This window comes from Candida margitis, assembly GCF_024628925.1.
Source record: "Candida margitis strain CBS 14175 chromosome Unknown scaffold1, whole genome shotgun sequence".
Lineage (NCBI taxonomy): Eukaryota > Fungi > Ascomycota > Pichiomycetes > Serinales > Debaryomycetaceae > Lodderomyces > Lodderomyces margitis.
The window spans coordinates 369,935-382,704 of NW_026261901.1; the positions used below are offsets into that span (position 1 = coordinate 369,935).

A 12,770-nucleotide genomic window follows, 5' to 3' on the forward strand; every position below is an offset into this window, starting at 1 on the left:
AACTTTCTTTACCAACCAACAACATCATGTTTTCTAGTTTTGGATCTTCCGTGTTTGGTGGAGGTATGCAAGGATTTGGAGTACCTGCAAGTAACACCTTTGAGGAATATTTTAGATGTTATCCAATTGCAATGATGCCAGATTTGGTACGAAAGGATGACGCAAACTACGGAGGCAAAATATTCTTACCTCCTTCAGCATTGAGCAAATTGACAATGTTACACATCAGATATCCCATGTTGTTTGAACTCAAGAATGAGCAGAAAGACCTATTGACGCACAGCGGTGTTTTAGAGTTCACTAGTGAGGAAGGAAGATGTTATATCCCTCAATGGATGATGAACACATTGAAACTACAACCAGGAAGCTTGATCAAGGTCAAGAATTGTGACCTAAATTTGGGGAAATTTGTCAAGATAGAACCACAAAGTGTCGACTTTTTGGATATCAGTGACCCCAAAGCAGTCTTAGAAAATGTTTTGCGAAAGTTTTCCACCTTAACCGTGAATGACGTGATTGAGGTGAACTACAACGATTCAATTTATGGAATCAAGGTTCTTGAGGTAAAACCAGAGAGTACAAACCACGGTATTTGTGTTGTGGAGACAGATTTGGAGACCGACTTTGCTCCTCCAGTGGGGTATGTGGAGCCCGAATACAAGCCCAAAAGTGTTACACCATCCCTGCTGAAACCTATTGATCCCTCAAGTGTAAACAGGGGTGCTGGTGCTGCAACCATGGCCAAGTCCATCAATTATGCAGAACTTGTGGGTAACGCAGCAACAAATGGAGGATCCGTGTCAAAATTCGGAGGATCGGGCCAGAAATTATCAGGGAAAAAAGTGGAAGATGCACAACTGGCAAATGGCAAGTACAGTGTGGATGATTTAGATCCCAATGCCCCAGCCGTACCATTAATTCTACCGGAGAACCAATTATTCTTTGGTTTCCCTGTGGTGTTGCCTACTCAAGAAGAGATAAACGAGGGTATCAAGGATGAACAAAAGAGTCAACATGCATTTTCTGGATCGGGCCAGTCATTGCGACAAAGTAAAAAGAGAAAGGACAAAAATACAAATCATCCATCTTTAAAGAACCATGAGCGAAGTCCCGATGTTATAGAAATTGATTAGGATTTTAATTTATGCTTTGATGACACATCTATAAAGCTCTCTATTCTTGTGTAGTTGAAGGAAGGAACACATCGTTGCCTTGTTCAACGGCTTTCTTTTGATGATAGACAATATCAGTTGCTTCCCATGGGTACGCGATCCAGCAGTCGGGCACGGTTCTTGCAGCAAAATAGTTGCCCGTCTTCATAATTTCATCTGGTAAATCAGCCTTCTTTTGCTTTTCTTTGTCATGCAAGACAAATATAGCAAACTTGGTGCTCTTTGGGTCAGCATTTAAAGCCTTGGCTTGTTCCTCGACATCTTTCTTCAACTCTGAGACGGCATAGTGCAATGTAGTTCTCGTGTCGTCGACCTCATCAATAATCAAAATGTTCTTTCCAACTAAATTAATCTTGGATTGAGTGTAATCGATCCATTGAGTTCTACTGACATGAGTACCAGGCTTTTCTTGTACTCCATCTGAGTTTTCAATCTCTTCGTATAAAGATAAAATGATGGCCATGATTCTGACATTTGGCTGACCTGGTTCTTTCAAGAAGGAACGCAACATCCTAGCAGGAATAAAACCACCTCCTCCGATTGCGATGATTAAATCAGGCTTGAATTGCTTAATTTTGTCAGCTGACTCTTGGCACAATTGGTGTACATTGTTGTACGAGATATACATCTTATCATCCGACATTGTTGCGCACGTGTATGATTCAAATGGTCAAACTAATGAGATTCAGGATACTCCAGTAGAACTAGGGTTCTATACCAAACCCAAGAAAGAAGAAAAGAAGAGAGATACATACGACCTTGTGGTATATTTTTTTTTTTATTTTTTTCTGTTGAGAATTTTTCCGATGTGATTCTTCTACAGTGTAAGAGCTTGAATTAGATATTAGCAAAGGTCAAATACAGCCAGACAAAGATCAAGTGTGTACTTTATTGCCCTATGTGGAGGTGTTCTTATCTTTCAACTCTTTATGCAAAGACTTTCTTCTTTGTTGCTGTTGTTGATGATGATGATCCTTGGTAGCTGTTATCACGGAACCTCCAACGGAACAGTAGACAATGTTTTTGCACCCATTTGAGACAAAAACTACAACTCATCACAAAATTTTACTTATAAAATTACAAACAAACAAACAAAACAAACATTATAATACTCTTTCAGGGAAGGGGATATTTTTCTTCCATTGGGTCAAACTTGCAGCAACAACATCCCTATAGAAGCGTTCTCTTTTATAACTGACATCATATTGAAATTCATCCCGCAACACCTGTGCGATTGTTTTCCTAAACTTTCTTCCAAAATCATCATACTCAAACTTATTGACTATCCAAATAATGTAATTATTGCTAAACAAATCATTGAACAAAATTTTCAACTGCAACAAAATCTCAGTATCAATATCCTCATTTGTTTTCAAATAAGCACTTGTGAAGGTTAATTCATAGTGCATCCTAGCAAACTGAAGTGCAAAAGACTTTGTAATATCTTGTTTTTTTGATTTTTCACTCATAATTTCCAAATATTTGCAAAATTGCAATGTACAACCAAGCCCACTATTTAAAAGGTTTTGATACTGCTTCTTTGTTTTCATTGGCAAAGTTTGAGATTTCGAGAGGATTCCAAACCCGTTGATTTCTCTTGGACGAAATTGAACTGGAATACTTGGCAACTCCATCAACTGGTGATCTGGAGTCATGCTTTCGGAATCTTCATCACTGGAATCTTGTGCTCCTTCAGAGTTTCGCAGAACCGTAGTTCCACCAAGCCATGTCTTGATTTTATTCACAAACGGCTTGCCCCATCTTGTAGAGTCCACTGATTTAGCACTTTGCGAATCGCCAATAGCACGCTTTTCACCTGGTGTACCACCGTTAATGGGAGTATCGTTGTCTCCATTTGTCTGATCCAACGGCAAACCATCTGAATTTGCTGCTTCGTCGCTGGCTTTGATGTTTGGGTCAAGGTTCTTATTACGCTTCGTTTCTTCATGTACGCTATGCTTTGTCAATGATTGTTTATCCCTTTTCGAATCAGAGACCTTCTCGTTGCACGATTTTGAATCCAATCCCTCTGTAAAGCCATTCTCTTCTTTTTCAGCTTCACCCTGATCGTCAATGTTCTCACTCAATGTCGGTGTACTCCTGGGTGGTGTGGTATCAAAAGGAGCCGATTTTGCAGCCGAAGAACTCTTTCCAATCCCCAAGTCAAAATCTCTAGAATTGATAACTTTTCTAGCATTGTCCTGGGGGTGATTTAATTTTGGCAGCACCTTATCATTCAAAAGATCATTTACTACTGCTTTAGTTTGAGCCCCAACTTCATTCAAGGCTCTCTCAATTGAAACGTCACTTTTGTTATTTGGTTCGTTGTCAGTTTGGTGACTGTTTTGGCCTGATTTTGACATCATTTGTTTGGAACAATAAAGCGGGATAAAATGAAACACCCTCTTTTGAACCCCTTTTTCGGTAGTCTTCAAATGGGGTGTTGATCCCTTTATATACCACTCATCCAGATTACGATAACAAAGAGGAAAATAATTGCAGTCATTGACTAGTAGCTACCACTCCATAACAAAAATCTTTGATAATTTTTGATATGCCACCACTTTTTTTTCCCAAATACCAATTAGCGCTGCTCTACTTAATCTTGCATTGTTTTTGTAACTAGCTTTGGAAGACTGGCATCAAAGCTCAATGTATGGTATTAAGTGTAATATTTTTAAATATGTGTACCCTATTTTTTAATGTATTTGCTTACTTTGATGCGTTGTCCTTTTATGAAGTTTTTCCGGTGGGACATGCCAAAGTCCATCCCAACAACACCGAAAATGAACTGTAAGCAATGCCATGGCTTTGACAAAGCGACTGCTGCTAGTAACAAATTGTGGTGTCAGAAAATTGACTACACTCTCTATTAATTCGGTGGTGATCATCAATTCATAATCTACTCTCTAGTTCAGGTTTACATTTGCCACTCTATTAAATGAAAATTTGTGGGCTCCACGTTTGAAAGTAGAAAAAAAAAAATAGAACAACAAAGAAAATTTCAACAGATTTCACTAATAATAAGAAATTCATTCCTTTTTTTACACGATTTCAACTCCTTTTATGCATATATGATATGAGATTCTTACTCACCTTGACGTGCATACTATCGTCTGTTCTCTCTGCAATTGTGGGAATAGATTATGGACAGCAATTCACAAAGGCGGTGTTATTAGCACCTGGCATTCCATTTGAATTGGTATTGACGGACGAAGGAAAAAGAAAAGACTTGTCGGGTATCTGTATTAGAAAAGAGCCTGACGGTGGATTAGAAAGGGCCTATGGATCACAAATGGGCTCATTGGTCACCAGATTTCCCCAGAGTACTGTCTTGGATTTAAAACAATTGATTGGTAAAACATTTGACGATCCTGCCACTGAAAAATATTTAAGAACCCACTTTGGCATCAAGTTGTTAGGAGATGAGTCTAGGAATAATGCCATTAAGTTTGATCTTGGATTGGGAAATTCAAGTTATCAATTTTCAGTGGAAGAATTATTGGCAATGTCGTTGAACGAGGTGAAAGCAAGGGCATTGAATGATCTCGAGGAGAACCCCCACGCAGCAGCATTGGTTGAAGATGTTGCAATCAGTATACCACCATTTTCTTCCCAGGCAACTCGTCAAGCCTATTTGGATTCCTTATACTTGGCTAATTTTTCAAATGTTTTAGGCTTGGTGGATGAGGGAACTTCTGTTGCGCTCAACTTTGCAGGAAATAAAAAGTACGACCAATCTGAGTACAATGATGTTACCGAGTATCACTTGGTGTTTGACGCTGGTGCTGGTTACACTACGGCAACTTTGTTCTCCATTACTCCACGATCGAACGGAAAAGTTGTTTTGAAAATGGAAAGCGTTGGGGAAGATTTACTATTTGGTGGAAAGACCTTGACGGAGTCAGTTTATTCCATTGTGTTGGAAAAATTACTCAACCACTTTGGTTTGGAATCGTCAGATCTTTCTGAAAAGATTCATGCCAGACTATATGAGGTTGCTGAAAAAGCAAAGATCATTTTGTCTGCAAATACTGAGTATCATTCCACTTTGGAATCTATTTATGGTGACAAAGATTTCAAAGTTCTGGTTACAAGAGACGAGTTTGAGGAGTTTAATTCAGATTTAATGGAGAGAGTCACCAAACCAATAGCGAGTGCCCTTAAGAAATCCGGCTTGAGTGTAAAGGATTTGAAATCAGTCATTTTGAATGGAGGGTCAACCAGAGTACCATTTGTTCAAAAACACGTGTCGTTGTTTGTGGGTGAGGACAAGATATCCAAATCAGTAAATACCGATGAGAGTTCTGCTTTGGGAACTACGCAAATGGGCTTGAAATTGAAAACCAAGACACAGAATCCTAAAGACATCAAGTTAATTGACAGAAGTTATCACAATTTTGAGGTTAGCACAAACGCAAACGATGAGCAATTGGTTGTCTTTGGCGAAGAATCTGAGGTCGGAAACACGACGAAAGTAAATCTTGGAGAAGTTGGTGATCTGTTGTCTATTTCCTTGTTTGAGGATGGCTCGTTGATCAAGTCGTACAGTTTTGGCGATATCTCCAATGCCGTTCAAAAGTTGGGTTGCAAGTCGGGAGAAAGTAAGGAAGTGATAGCTACTTTTGAGCTTAATAAGAGCAAGATCTTTGATCTTGTGAAGACCAACATACAGTGTCAACCAAAGAACACTGGCTCCTTTTTGAAGAATTTGCTCAAAAATAACGGCGTCCAAGATGTGCTAGATGTTGATGCTGATGAGGAAGAAGGAGAAACGGATGAAGGATTTAATTCAACATCCAGCGACACAAATTCAACTAGCAGTGATTCCAAAGCAAAAGCATCAAAAGCATTGAAATCTACCTATGTTTCAATCCCCTCAGCAACATACCCTCACGTGAAACCAATAGGCAAGGACCAAAAGAAGAAACTACTTCGAAAACTTGCCCATTTGAATCGTTTAGATGAAGCAAAGATCGAGTTAACAGCAGTTAGAAACGAATTGGAGAGTCACTTGTACAAGTTAAGAGACTTAATTGAGTCGAATGAAGATGCTTTAAAAAAGGAATTGAGTGACAAGGAGATAGCAAAGTTTGTCAATTATGTTGGGGAACAAATTGAGTGGTTAGATTTTGAGAGCGATGGTGCCGTGATTGATGACTTGAAGCAAAAAATCAAGGACGTTGGCGGACGTGAATCAGAAATCAAGAGTTACCTTGACATGTCAAATACTGATTTATCAAAAGATGGCATGAAAAAGTTATATGAAGATGGTTCAAGTTTGATCATGACTATTCAGTCTAGCATGTTGAAATTTGGCGAACAAATTGCAGAAGTGCGTAAAAAGTATGACAATGCTGGGTTAAACTTTGATAAAGAAAACGATAGGATTAAGTTGAAACTCATGGGCAAAGAAGACAAAATGTTGTCATTCGACAGAAATTTGCGGGAGTATAGAGAGGTTATTAGCAAAATTGGAGATTTGTTAGATTTCCCTGACTCCAAGTTCAACAAAATCAGCAAAAAAGAATTGTACAGCTTCCACGATGCTTTGGCAAAGGGAGTTGCTCAAATGGTAATTGACCTTTTCGAGTTGGAAAAAACCCACAACGACCGAGTTAAATTATTCGATGAGCAATATGATAAACTAATTGAGAGACAGCAACAGAAGGAGTACAGAAAGAAGTTGAGAGAAGCTGCTAAAGAGGCGGAGAAGAAGGCTGCAAGTGAAAACCAAGATGATGAAGCTGCTGTTGTAGAAGACGAAACTAGGTCACGTTCTGAGAATGACGCAGAATCATCTAGTACCATCAATGAGGAAGCACCTAAAGAGGCCAATCCATCTAGCGAAGCTGATAACAATGGTGCTGATATTGACCATGATGAATTGTAGACATATAGAGTATTTAATATTGAAATAGTGTTGCATTTTAATTCTTCTGCGTAATGCTGTTCTCACATAATATGGAAGAGGGAAAAAAAATTGATCTTCAAAAGACGAAAAGAGGGAGCATCATCACTCCAAGAACCAATCGCCTGCCCACGCTATTTTACCCATCACCTCCAGTATGTCAAATCCACCACCAAACGGTTATTCGCGAAGGGGAAATTATGGTGATACTAACAGGAATTCATCAGCACGCTCAGGTGCATCGATCCGATCTCGCAACTCACACAGTGGAAACACACAACGGTATTCAAGTTCAAATTCGCACTATGATGGATATTATCCTCCTCGGCAAGGAGTGAGATCAAACGATGGAGGAAACAGCTATGAAGCATATGCATACAGGGATCGTGGGAAAGAAAGGTACGCTGATGCCCCCACTCAGCCAAGCTCGCATCATGGTGACTCTTACAGACCGAGGAGTAACAAAAGAAGATACGATGAGTACCAAGGAAGCTCGTATAGGTCTTATAATACGCGAAGGGTAGATCATTATGATGCTAATAATAGAGCTGAAACACGCAACTTCCAGGAAAGCTACTACACCCAACCAGAAACAAAAATGTCTAAAGCTGAAATTGAAGACCGCATCCAACAATTGGAACTCCATTTAAAGAATTTAAACGATGCACAGCCTTTGAATCAGATCAAGGTCATTGATTCACGTTGGGGCGTCAAAGCAAAGGGTTTTGAAAAAGTGAGTGCCCCAAGGGCAAAATTGTCAGGATTATTTCCGTTACCGGGCTTCCCCCGTCCCGTTGACTTTACGAAGCTTGAAGGCTTGGTTAAAGACAGACTTCTGAATAGTAATGATATCTTGAATGAGACAAGCAGAATCGACCCCATTGATTCAAGAGTAGCCAAGACCTTAATCATCAATGACATTGGAACTATTAATTACATGAAGATTGTGGAATTTTTCAATGATTATTTGAGAATGATTGATTTTGAACAGAGCTCGAGTAATAATATACACAGTAAAAGGAAGTTGAAGGACGACAAGACATTGATTATTGAATTTAACAATAGTGAGTGTGCGACAATTGTATATTCACTTAATGGTACAGAGTTACTATTCAATGCCTACAAAGAGGATCATATTGATCGACGGGAAGTAAGCGACAAGTTTAGACTCCAAATATCTAGACCAAACGAGTATGTTGTTCAAGATGAAGCGACAACATCGGATGAGGTGCAAGAAGCTATCAAAGACAGTCCAAGAAAAATATCGCTTATTGTTTCAACCAGTGTTTCACCTGATGACGCAAGCGAACAACTCCTGGCCCTAGCGCCTCTATATGGAATGCAGTATTTCCGACAAAAAGGCACAAAAGACCCGTTAGGATTAATTTTTGTCGAATTCAAACTGAATGATCAAGGAATACTTGAGAAATTAAAGCAGCTATCCTTTGTAACAAATGCGTTTTACTCATGCATTCCACGTTTGGAAACTCCGATACAAAAGGGGCCCATTAACTACGACACCTTGCCCAAATTGGTAAACAACGAACTAGTCCAAGCTAGAGCAAGCTCAAGAGTTGTTCAACTACTAAATGCAGTTTCACTAAAGGACTTGAAGGATGATTCGAATGTGCGGTTTTTGTACAATGACATGAAAAATGAGGCATCGCAATTTGGAACGGTGGTGTCGATAAAAATTCCACTACCTGCTAATGATTTTACCCCCGGGTTACAGCAATTGAATGTTTCTGGATTAGGAAAGATATTTATTGAGTTTGATGACGAGAACTCGGCGTTGAAGGCCATTATGGAGCTCTCTGGAAGGCTGTACAATGATCGCACAGTGCTTGCCACATACTTTGATTATGAAGATTATAAAAGGAATGTTATATAGTTCTGATAAAGTCGTCATAATGAATATATTCTTATAAATTGCCACTATTTCTACACTAGCTTTCTACCCCCTCTTCCCACAAAATCAATCTCCACCTAGTTTAGTTCTTTTCCATTAAAACATCATCGACATTTCTAACACTCGAAATCTCGGAATCAGAATCATCAAGGTTGGACTTTGGGCCAGAATACGACCTATAACCCCACGCAAAATAATACGTCAACGATAGAATCCAGACTCCAGCATTTACAGCAACAGTATAATTCATTGTGTCCTTGGTGACCCGTGTTGAGTCTGGAAACATACTCATTACGATGGCAAAACATAACCAACAGATTGTAATTACATTGACAACAGTACTCCATGTCAGTCCAAAATAAAATGGTCCCGAGATGAATTTGCCCCTTCCGTATGCTAATGTCACAAGCAACACTGGTGTACCCCATGAGAGACCATTGGAAGTAATACAAAGTGAAAACAAAGCATTGGCACCGGCTGTTCCTGGAATCGTAACTAACAATCCCATAACCAACCCCAAGCACCCCGCAAAAATTGTGGCCCTAACAGGAACTTTGATTTTGGGATCAATATACTTGACATATTTGTACACCACAGGCAATCCATCGTCCCTAGCGAAGGACCATACTTGTCTAGATAAGGCAATCATGATTGAAATAGCCATACAGTACTGTCCCACCGCTATCATTGCCATGAATGCGACGGCCCATCTTTTCCCCAAAGCATCGAGAATTATTTGAGCCATTGGTGAGCCTGTTTCTGATGAAAGGACACGAGCGGTATTACTATCCTTGATGCAAGCTGCGCAGACAATCATGATAAACCATCCGAACCACCAACAAGCACCAATGGATCCTAAAATACCGTATGGAATTGACCTTTGAGCATTCAATGCTTCTTCGGAGCAATGAATTACCGAATCAAACGCCCCAATCGTCCATATTGCAGTTTGAAAGGACATGATTGTGCTCCACCCAGTGGGCCAATCTCTTGCATTCTCAAAGTTGGTGAATATGTATCTTGCTGAGTTGAAGCTATTGTTTCTTGAAAACCCAATTGGTACTGCAATGAGAAAAAGAACTACCAAGAACATATTGACTATAATGGACAATGTTTGAAACTTGGCAGCATGTCCTGTTGTCAAACAGGATATGATAATATTCAGTGCCACACAAGCACAGAAAATACCATAGCACTTGAAGTTGGTGATTTCAAAAGTGTTGTCTCGTGAAATTGACACAGCTGATAATACTTCCACCGCAAAGCCATAACTGATACTGCATAGTCCACCCAATAACCCTAGTGAGTTTGAACAAGCAATTAAATAACTCAACGGAACTCGGATGTAGTCAGGGCAATAGTAGTTACTATAGTAATACAAACCTCCACTGGTGGGAATAGCACTACCTAAAAAAGACATTGATGTACCCACACTGAAAATAAAACAACTGGCAATAAACCATCCCCATACTAGACCAGCAGGACCAGAAGCTAATCCAATTCCTAGAACAGATGAGATACTGGGTAACAATCCCATAATAGAAAATGCAATGCCAAATACTTGAATCACAGTGTAGTGGCGTCTTAATTCTTGCTTGTACCCAATCTGGTGCAACAAATCAACATCACCCCCATTGTGTTTTGGATCAACGACTCTAACTTCTGATGCAACCGAGCTGATGTGTCGAAGTCCGTGCCCAATGCTGTCGGCTTTCATGATTACTCCTCAATGCAAAAATCATTCAGCAAGTTCTAAAACTAAATCAATTCACATTGCATTTATAAAAATTCTGGAACAGTAAGCCGGAATAAGAGTCTCAAAAAATGGCAAAATTGTCTTCCAAAAGATACTTTGCAATTATTATAACCGGAATTATGGAATAAAAGAAGTGCTGTTTTCGACATTTTATTAGCAGAATATTATATTTCACATTCTTTGATCATTTTCTGGGCATACACTTCATCACTGATTTGAACCAAAAAGAAAACCAAAATATAAGCAAACAGCAGTCGAAAAGCTTTAAGAATCCGCAAAGCTTAGCTTTATATTAAATTAAGATTATTCAGTTGTCGATTAACGAATGCAACATGTCTTGGATAATTTGTTTTGTATCTTCAAGAAATTTACACTATGACTTGGTACTGAGAGGCGCAATTACTTTGTAGTTTGACTTGCTCCCAAAAAGTGCGGGGGCCATGCTTCCAGCTTGGGGATGACTTATATTAACCAAAATAGGATAGTTTTATTCAAAGCCTTAACAATAATGTGTTTTCTCGACCGAGATGAATTTTGTCGAACCTATTTTTATAAAAATAATATTGTCCTATAATAGCATCTCTTGGCATAAGTTTCTCAAAATTTTACATCACGTCTGTACTTTTAAAAAACATCTGCTTGGTAATACGAGAGCTTGCCTCGATAATAAATTACAATGGCGGGGTTGTTTAACTTGATACATAAACTTTTAAACCCGCTAAGGATTTCTTACCCAGACAAGGGATAAGTAAAACTTTGAAGGTGGAGAAGGTCCTTTTTTGAGATTTCATTCAAACATCAGCGTTAGCTAAAAACGCTTTCAATTTCTTCGGTACAGATTTATCATGGCCATGCCTGACAATCAAGTCAAAAAGCGGTTTTGGTAACTCAGGAATAAAACTCAAACTCAACTTGATAATCTCATTGGCTTCCAAACTGGGAAAATTCCTCAATACTTTCATTGGCTGTTCCGATTCAAGTATTTGTGATCGATTTATAATCAATTGAGCCACAATAAACAAAATATTCATATGGAATCCATAAGCGAAAAGGAAATCCCACAATTTGAGTACTGCATTTAATGGCGGTGTGCAGGCACTTAATGTAAGCACCGAGGGAAATGCGTAAATCTCTGGTTTCAAGAATTTCGAATCAAGGGCCTCACTTAAAACAGGATCTATCATTTTAAGAACGACTTCAACTAGATTGAGTCCAGTATGAACACCTTCCAAATTGGGCGTAATATATAGTGGAATATGGTAGGTGATTATCGTGTGGAGTATGGCAAATGCTTGTGGTTCGCTTCTGTGGCAACAGTAGGCTATGGGAGCGAGCAATACATTTAGGCCTTGAACGTACCCCACATCATTGGTCACAGCAATGCAGGATAATATTCGTATCAACAGTTCTTCACTCACCTTTTGATGGAATTTCTGATCATTCATTAATGTGCGAAAGGTGTCACCTTTAATCTTTGCTCTTAGTTCTTTGCTTAAACTGCTCTCCAGCTCTGATAGTAATTGCAAGTAGTGATTAGTGGAGAAGGTTTGGGTTCGACTTAAAATTGACCACACGTAGCATCTGTAAGGACATTGATCGTAGCCGTCAGGAATTGAGAGTCCTTCAGTTAAGATCATATATCGTAGTTGCGACAATCCATTTTCTAAGAATAATTGTGAGCTCCCAATAAATAATTCAATAGAATCCTTCCTTCTTCCTTTAATCTCGTCCTCCTTTCCTTGCGCCATGTTTTAAAAAATAACTTAGGAATAACTCTGGGGAGAATGGAAATTTCGATTGTTTACATTTTTTTGAAGTTATGATCCAGGAGCTACCACAAATACTACTAGACTTTGGGCCAGCACATTTTCGAAGCTGGAGAAGCGCTAGTCTAAGTGCCACATACAGATGGGGAATCTTGGACTTGGATGCTTCAGCCATTGCGCTTTCATAAACTACAAACACACTCTGCAACTCTTAAATATTTTATTTTGAAACAACTATATAGTTCGTGTATTTAAT

At 39.1% G+C, this 12,770-nt stretch overlaps 7 protein-coding genes across 7 annotated transcripts; 3 read left to right on the top strand and 4 right to left on the bottom strand. All coding sequences in view use genetic code 12, as the record gives it.

Annotated features, from left to right (window-relative positions):
• Positions 1–26: 26 nt before the first annotated feature.
• On the top strand, positions 27–1,133 carry CANMA_004800 (polyubiquitin-binding protein; the record flags this gene model as incomplete). The annotated part of the gene is made up of 1 exon (XM_051817113.1): positions 27–1,133. One exon carries the CDS (start codon positions 27–29, stop codon positions 1,131–1,133), a length of 1,107 nt encoding a protein of 368 aa, XP_051669566.1.
• Positions 1,134–1,173: 40 nt separating this feature from the next.
• HPT1 (hypoxanthine phosphoribosyltransferase) lies at positions 1,174–1,815 on the bottom strand (the record flags this gene model as incomplete). Its single annotated transcript, XM_051817114.1, has 1 exon — positions 1,174–1,815. The coding sequence occupies one exon, from the start codon at positions 1,813–1,815 to the stop codon at positions 1,174–1,176; it is 642 nt and encodes a 213-aa protein (XP_051669567.1).
• A 460-nt stretch (positions 1,816–2,275) lies between these two features.
• CANMA_004802 (uncharacterized protein) lies at positions 2,276–3,538 on the bottom strand (the record flags this gene model as incomplete). The annotated part of the gene is made up of 1 exon (XM_051817115.1): positions 2,276–3,538. The coding sequence occupies one exon, from the start codon at positions 3,536–3,538 to the stop codon at positions 2,276–2,278; it is 1,263 nt and encodes a 420-aa protein (XP_051669568.1).
• Positions 3,539–4,251: 713 nt separating this feature from the next.
• LHS1 (Hsp70 family chaperone) lies at positions 4,252–7,065 on the top strand (the record flags this gene model as incomplete). The annotated part of the gene is made up of 1 exon (XM_051817117.1): positions 4,252–7,065. One exon carries the CDS (start codon positions 4,252–4,254, stop codon positions 7,063–7,065), a length of 2,814 nt encoding a protein of 937 aa, XP_051669569.1.
• Positions 7,066–7,240: 175 nt separating this feature from the next.
• On the top strand, positions 7,241–8,974 carry CANMA_004804 (uncharacterized protein; the record flags this gene model as incomplete). The annotated part of the gene is made up of 1 exon (XM_051817118.1): positions 7,241–8,974. One exon carries the CDS (start codon positions 7,241–7,243, stop codon positions 8,972–8,974), a length of 1,734 nt encoding a protein of 577 aa, XP_051669570.1.
• Positions 8,975–9,074: 100 nt separating this feature from the next.
• On the bottom strand, positions 9,075–10,709 carry CANMA_004805 (uncharacterized protein; the record flags this gene model as incomplete). Its single annotated transcript, XM_051817119.1, has 1 exon — positions 9,075–10,709. The coding sequence occupies one exon, from the start codon at positions 10,707–10,709 to the stop codon at positions 9,075–9,077; it is 1,635 nt and encodes a 544-aa protein (XP_051669571.1).
• Positions 10,710–11,539: 830 nt separating this feature from the next.
• BUB2 (Bub2p) lies at positions 11,540–12,496 on the bottom strand (the record flags this gene model as incomplete). The annotated part of the gene is made up of 1 exon (XM_051817120.1): positions 11,540–12,496. The coding sequence occupies one exon, from the start codon at positions 12,494–12,496 to the stop codon at positions 11,540–11,542; it is 957 nt and encodes a 318-aa protein (XP_051669572.1).
• Between the last annotated feature and the right edge of the window lie 274 nt (positions 12,497–12,770).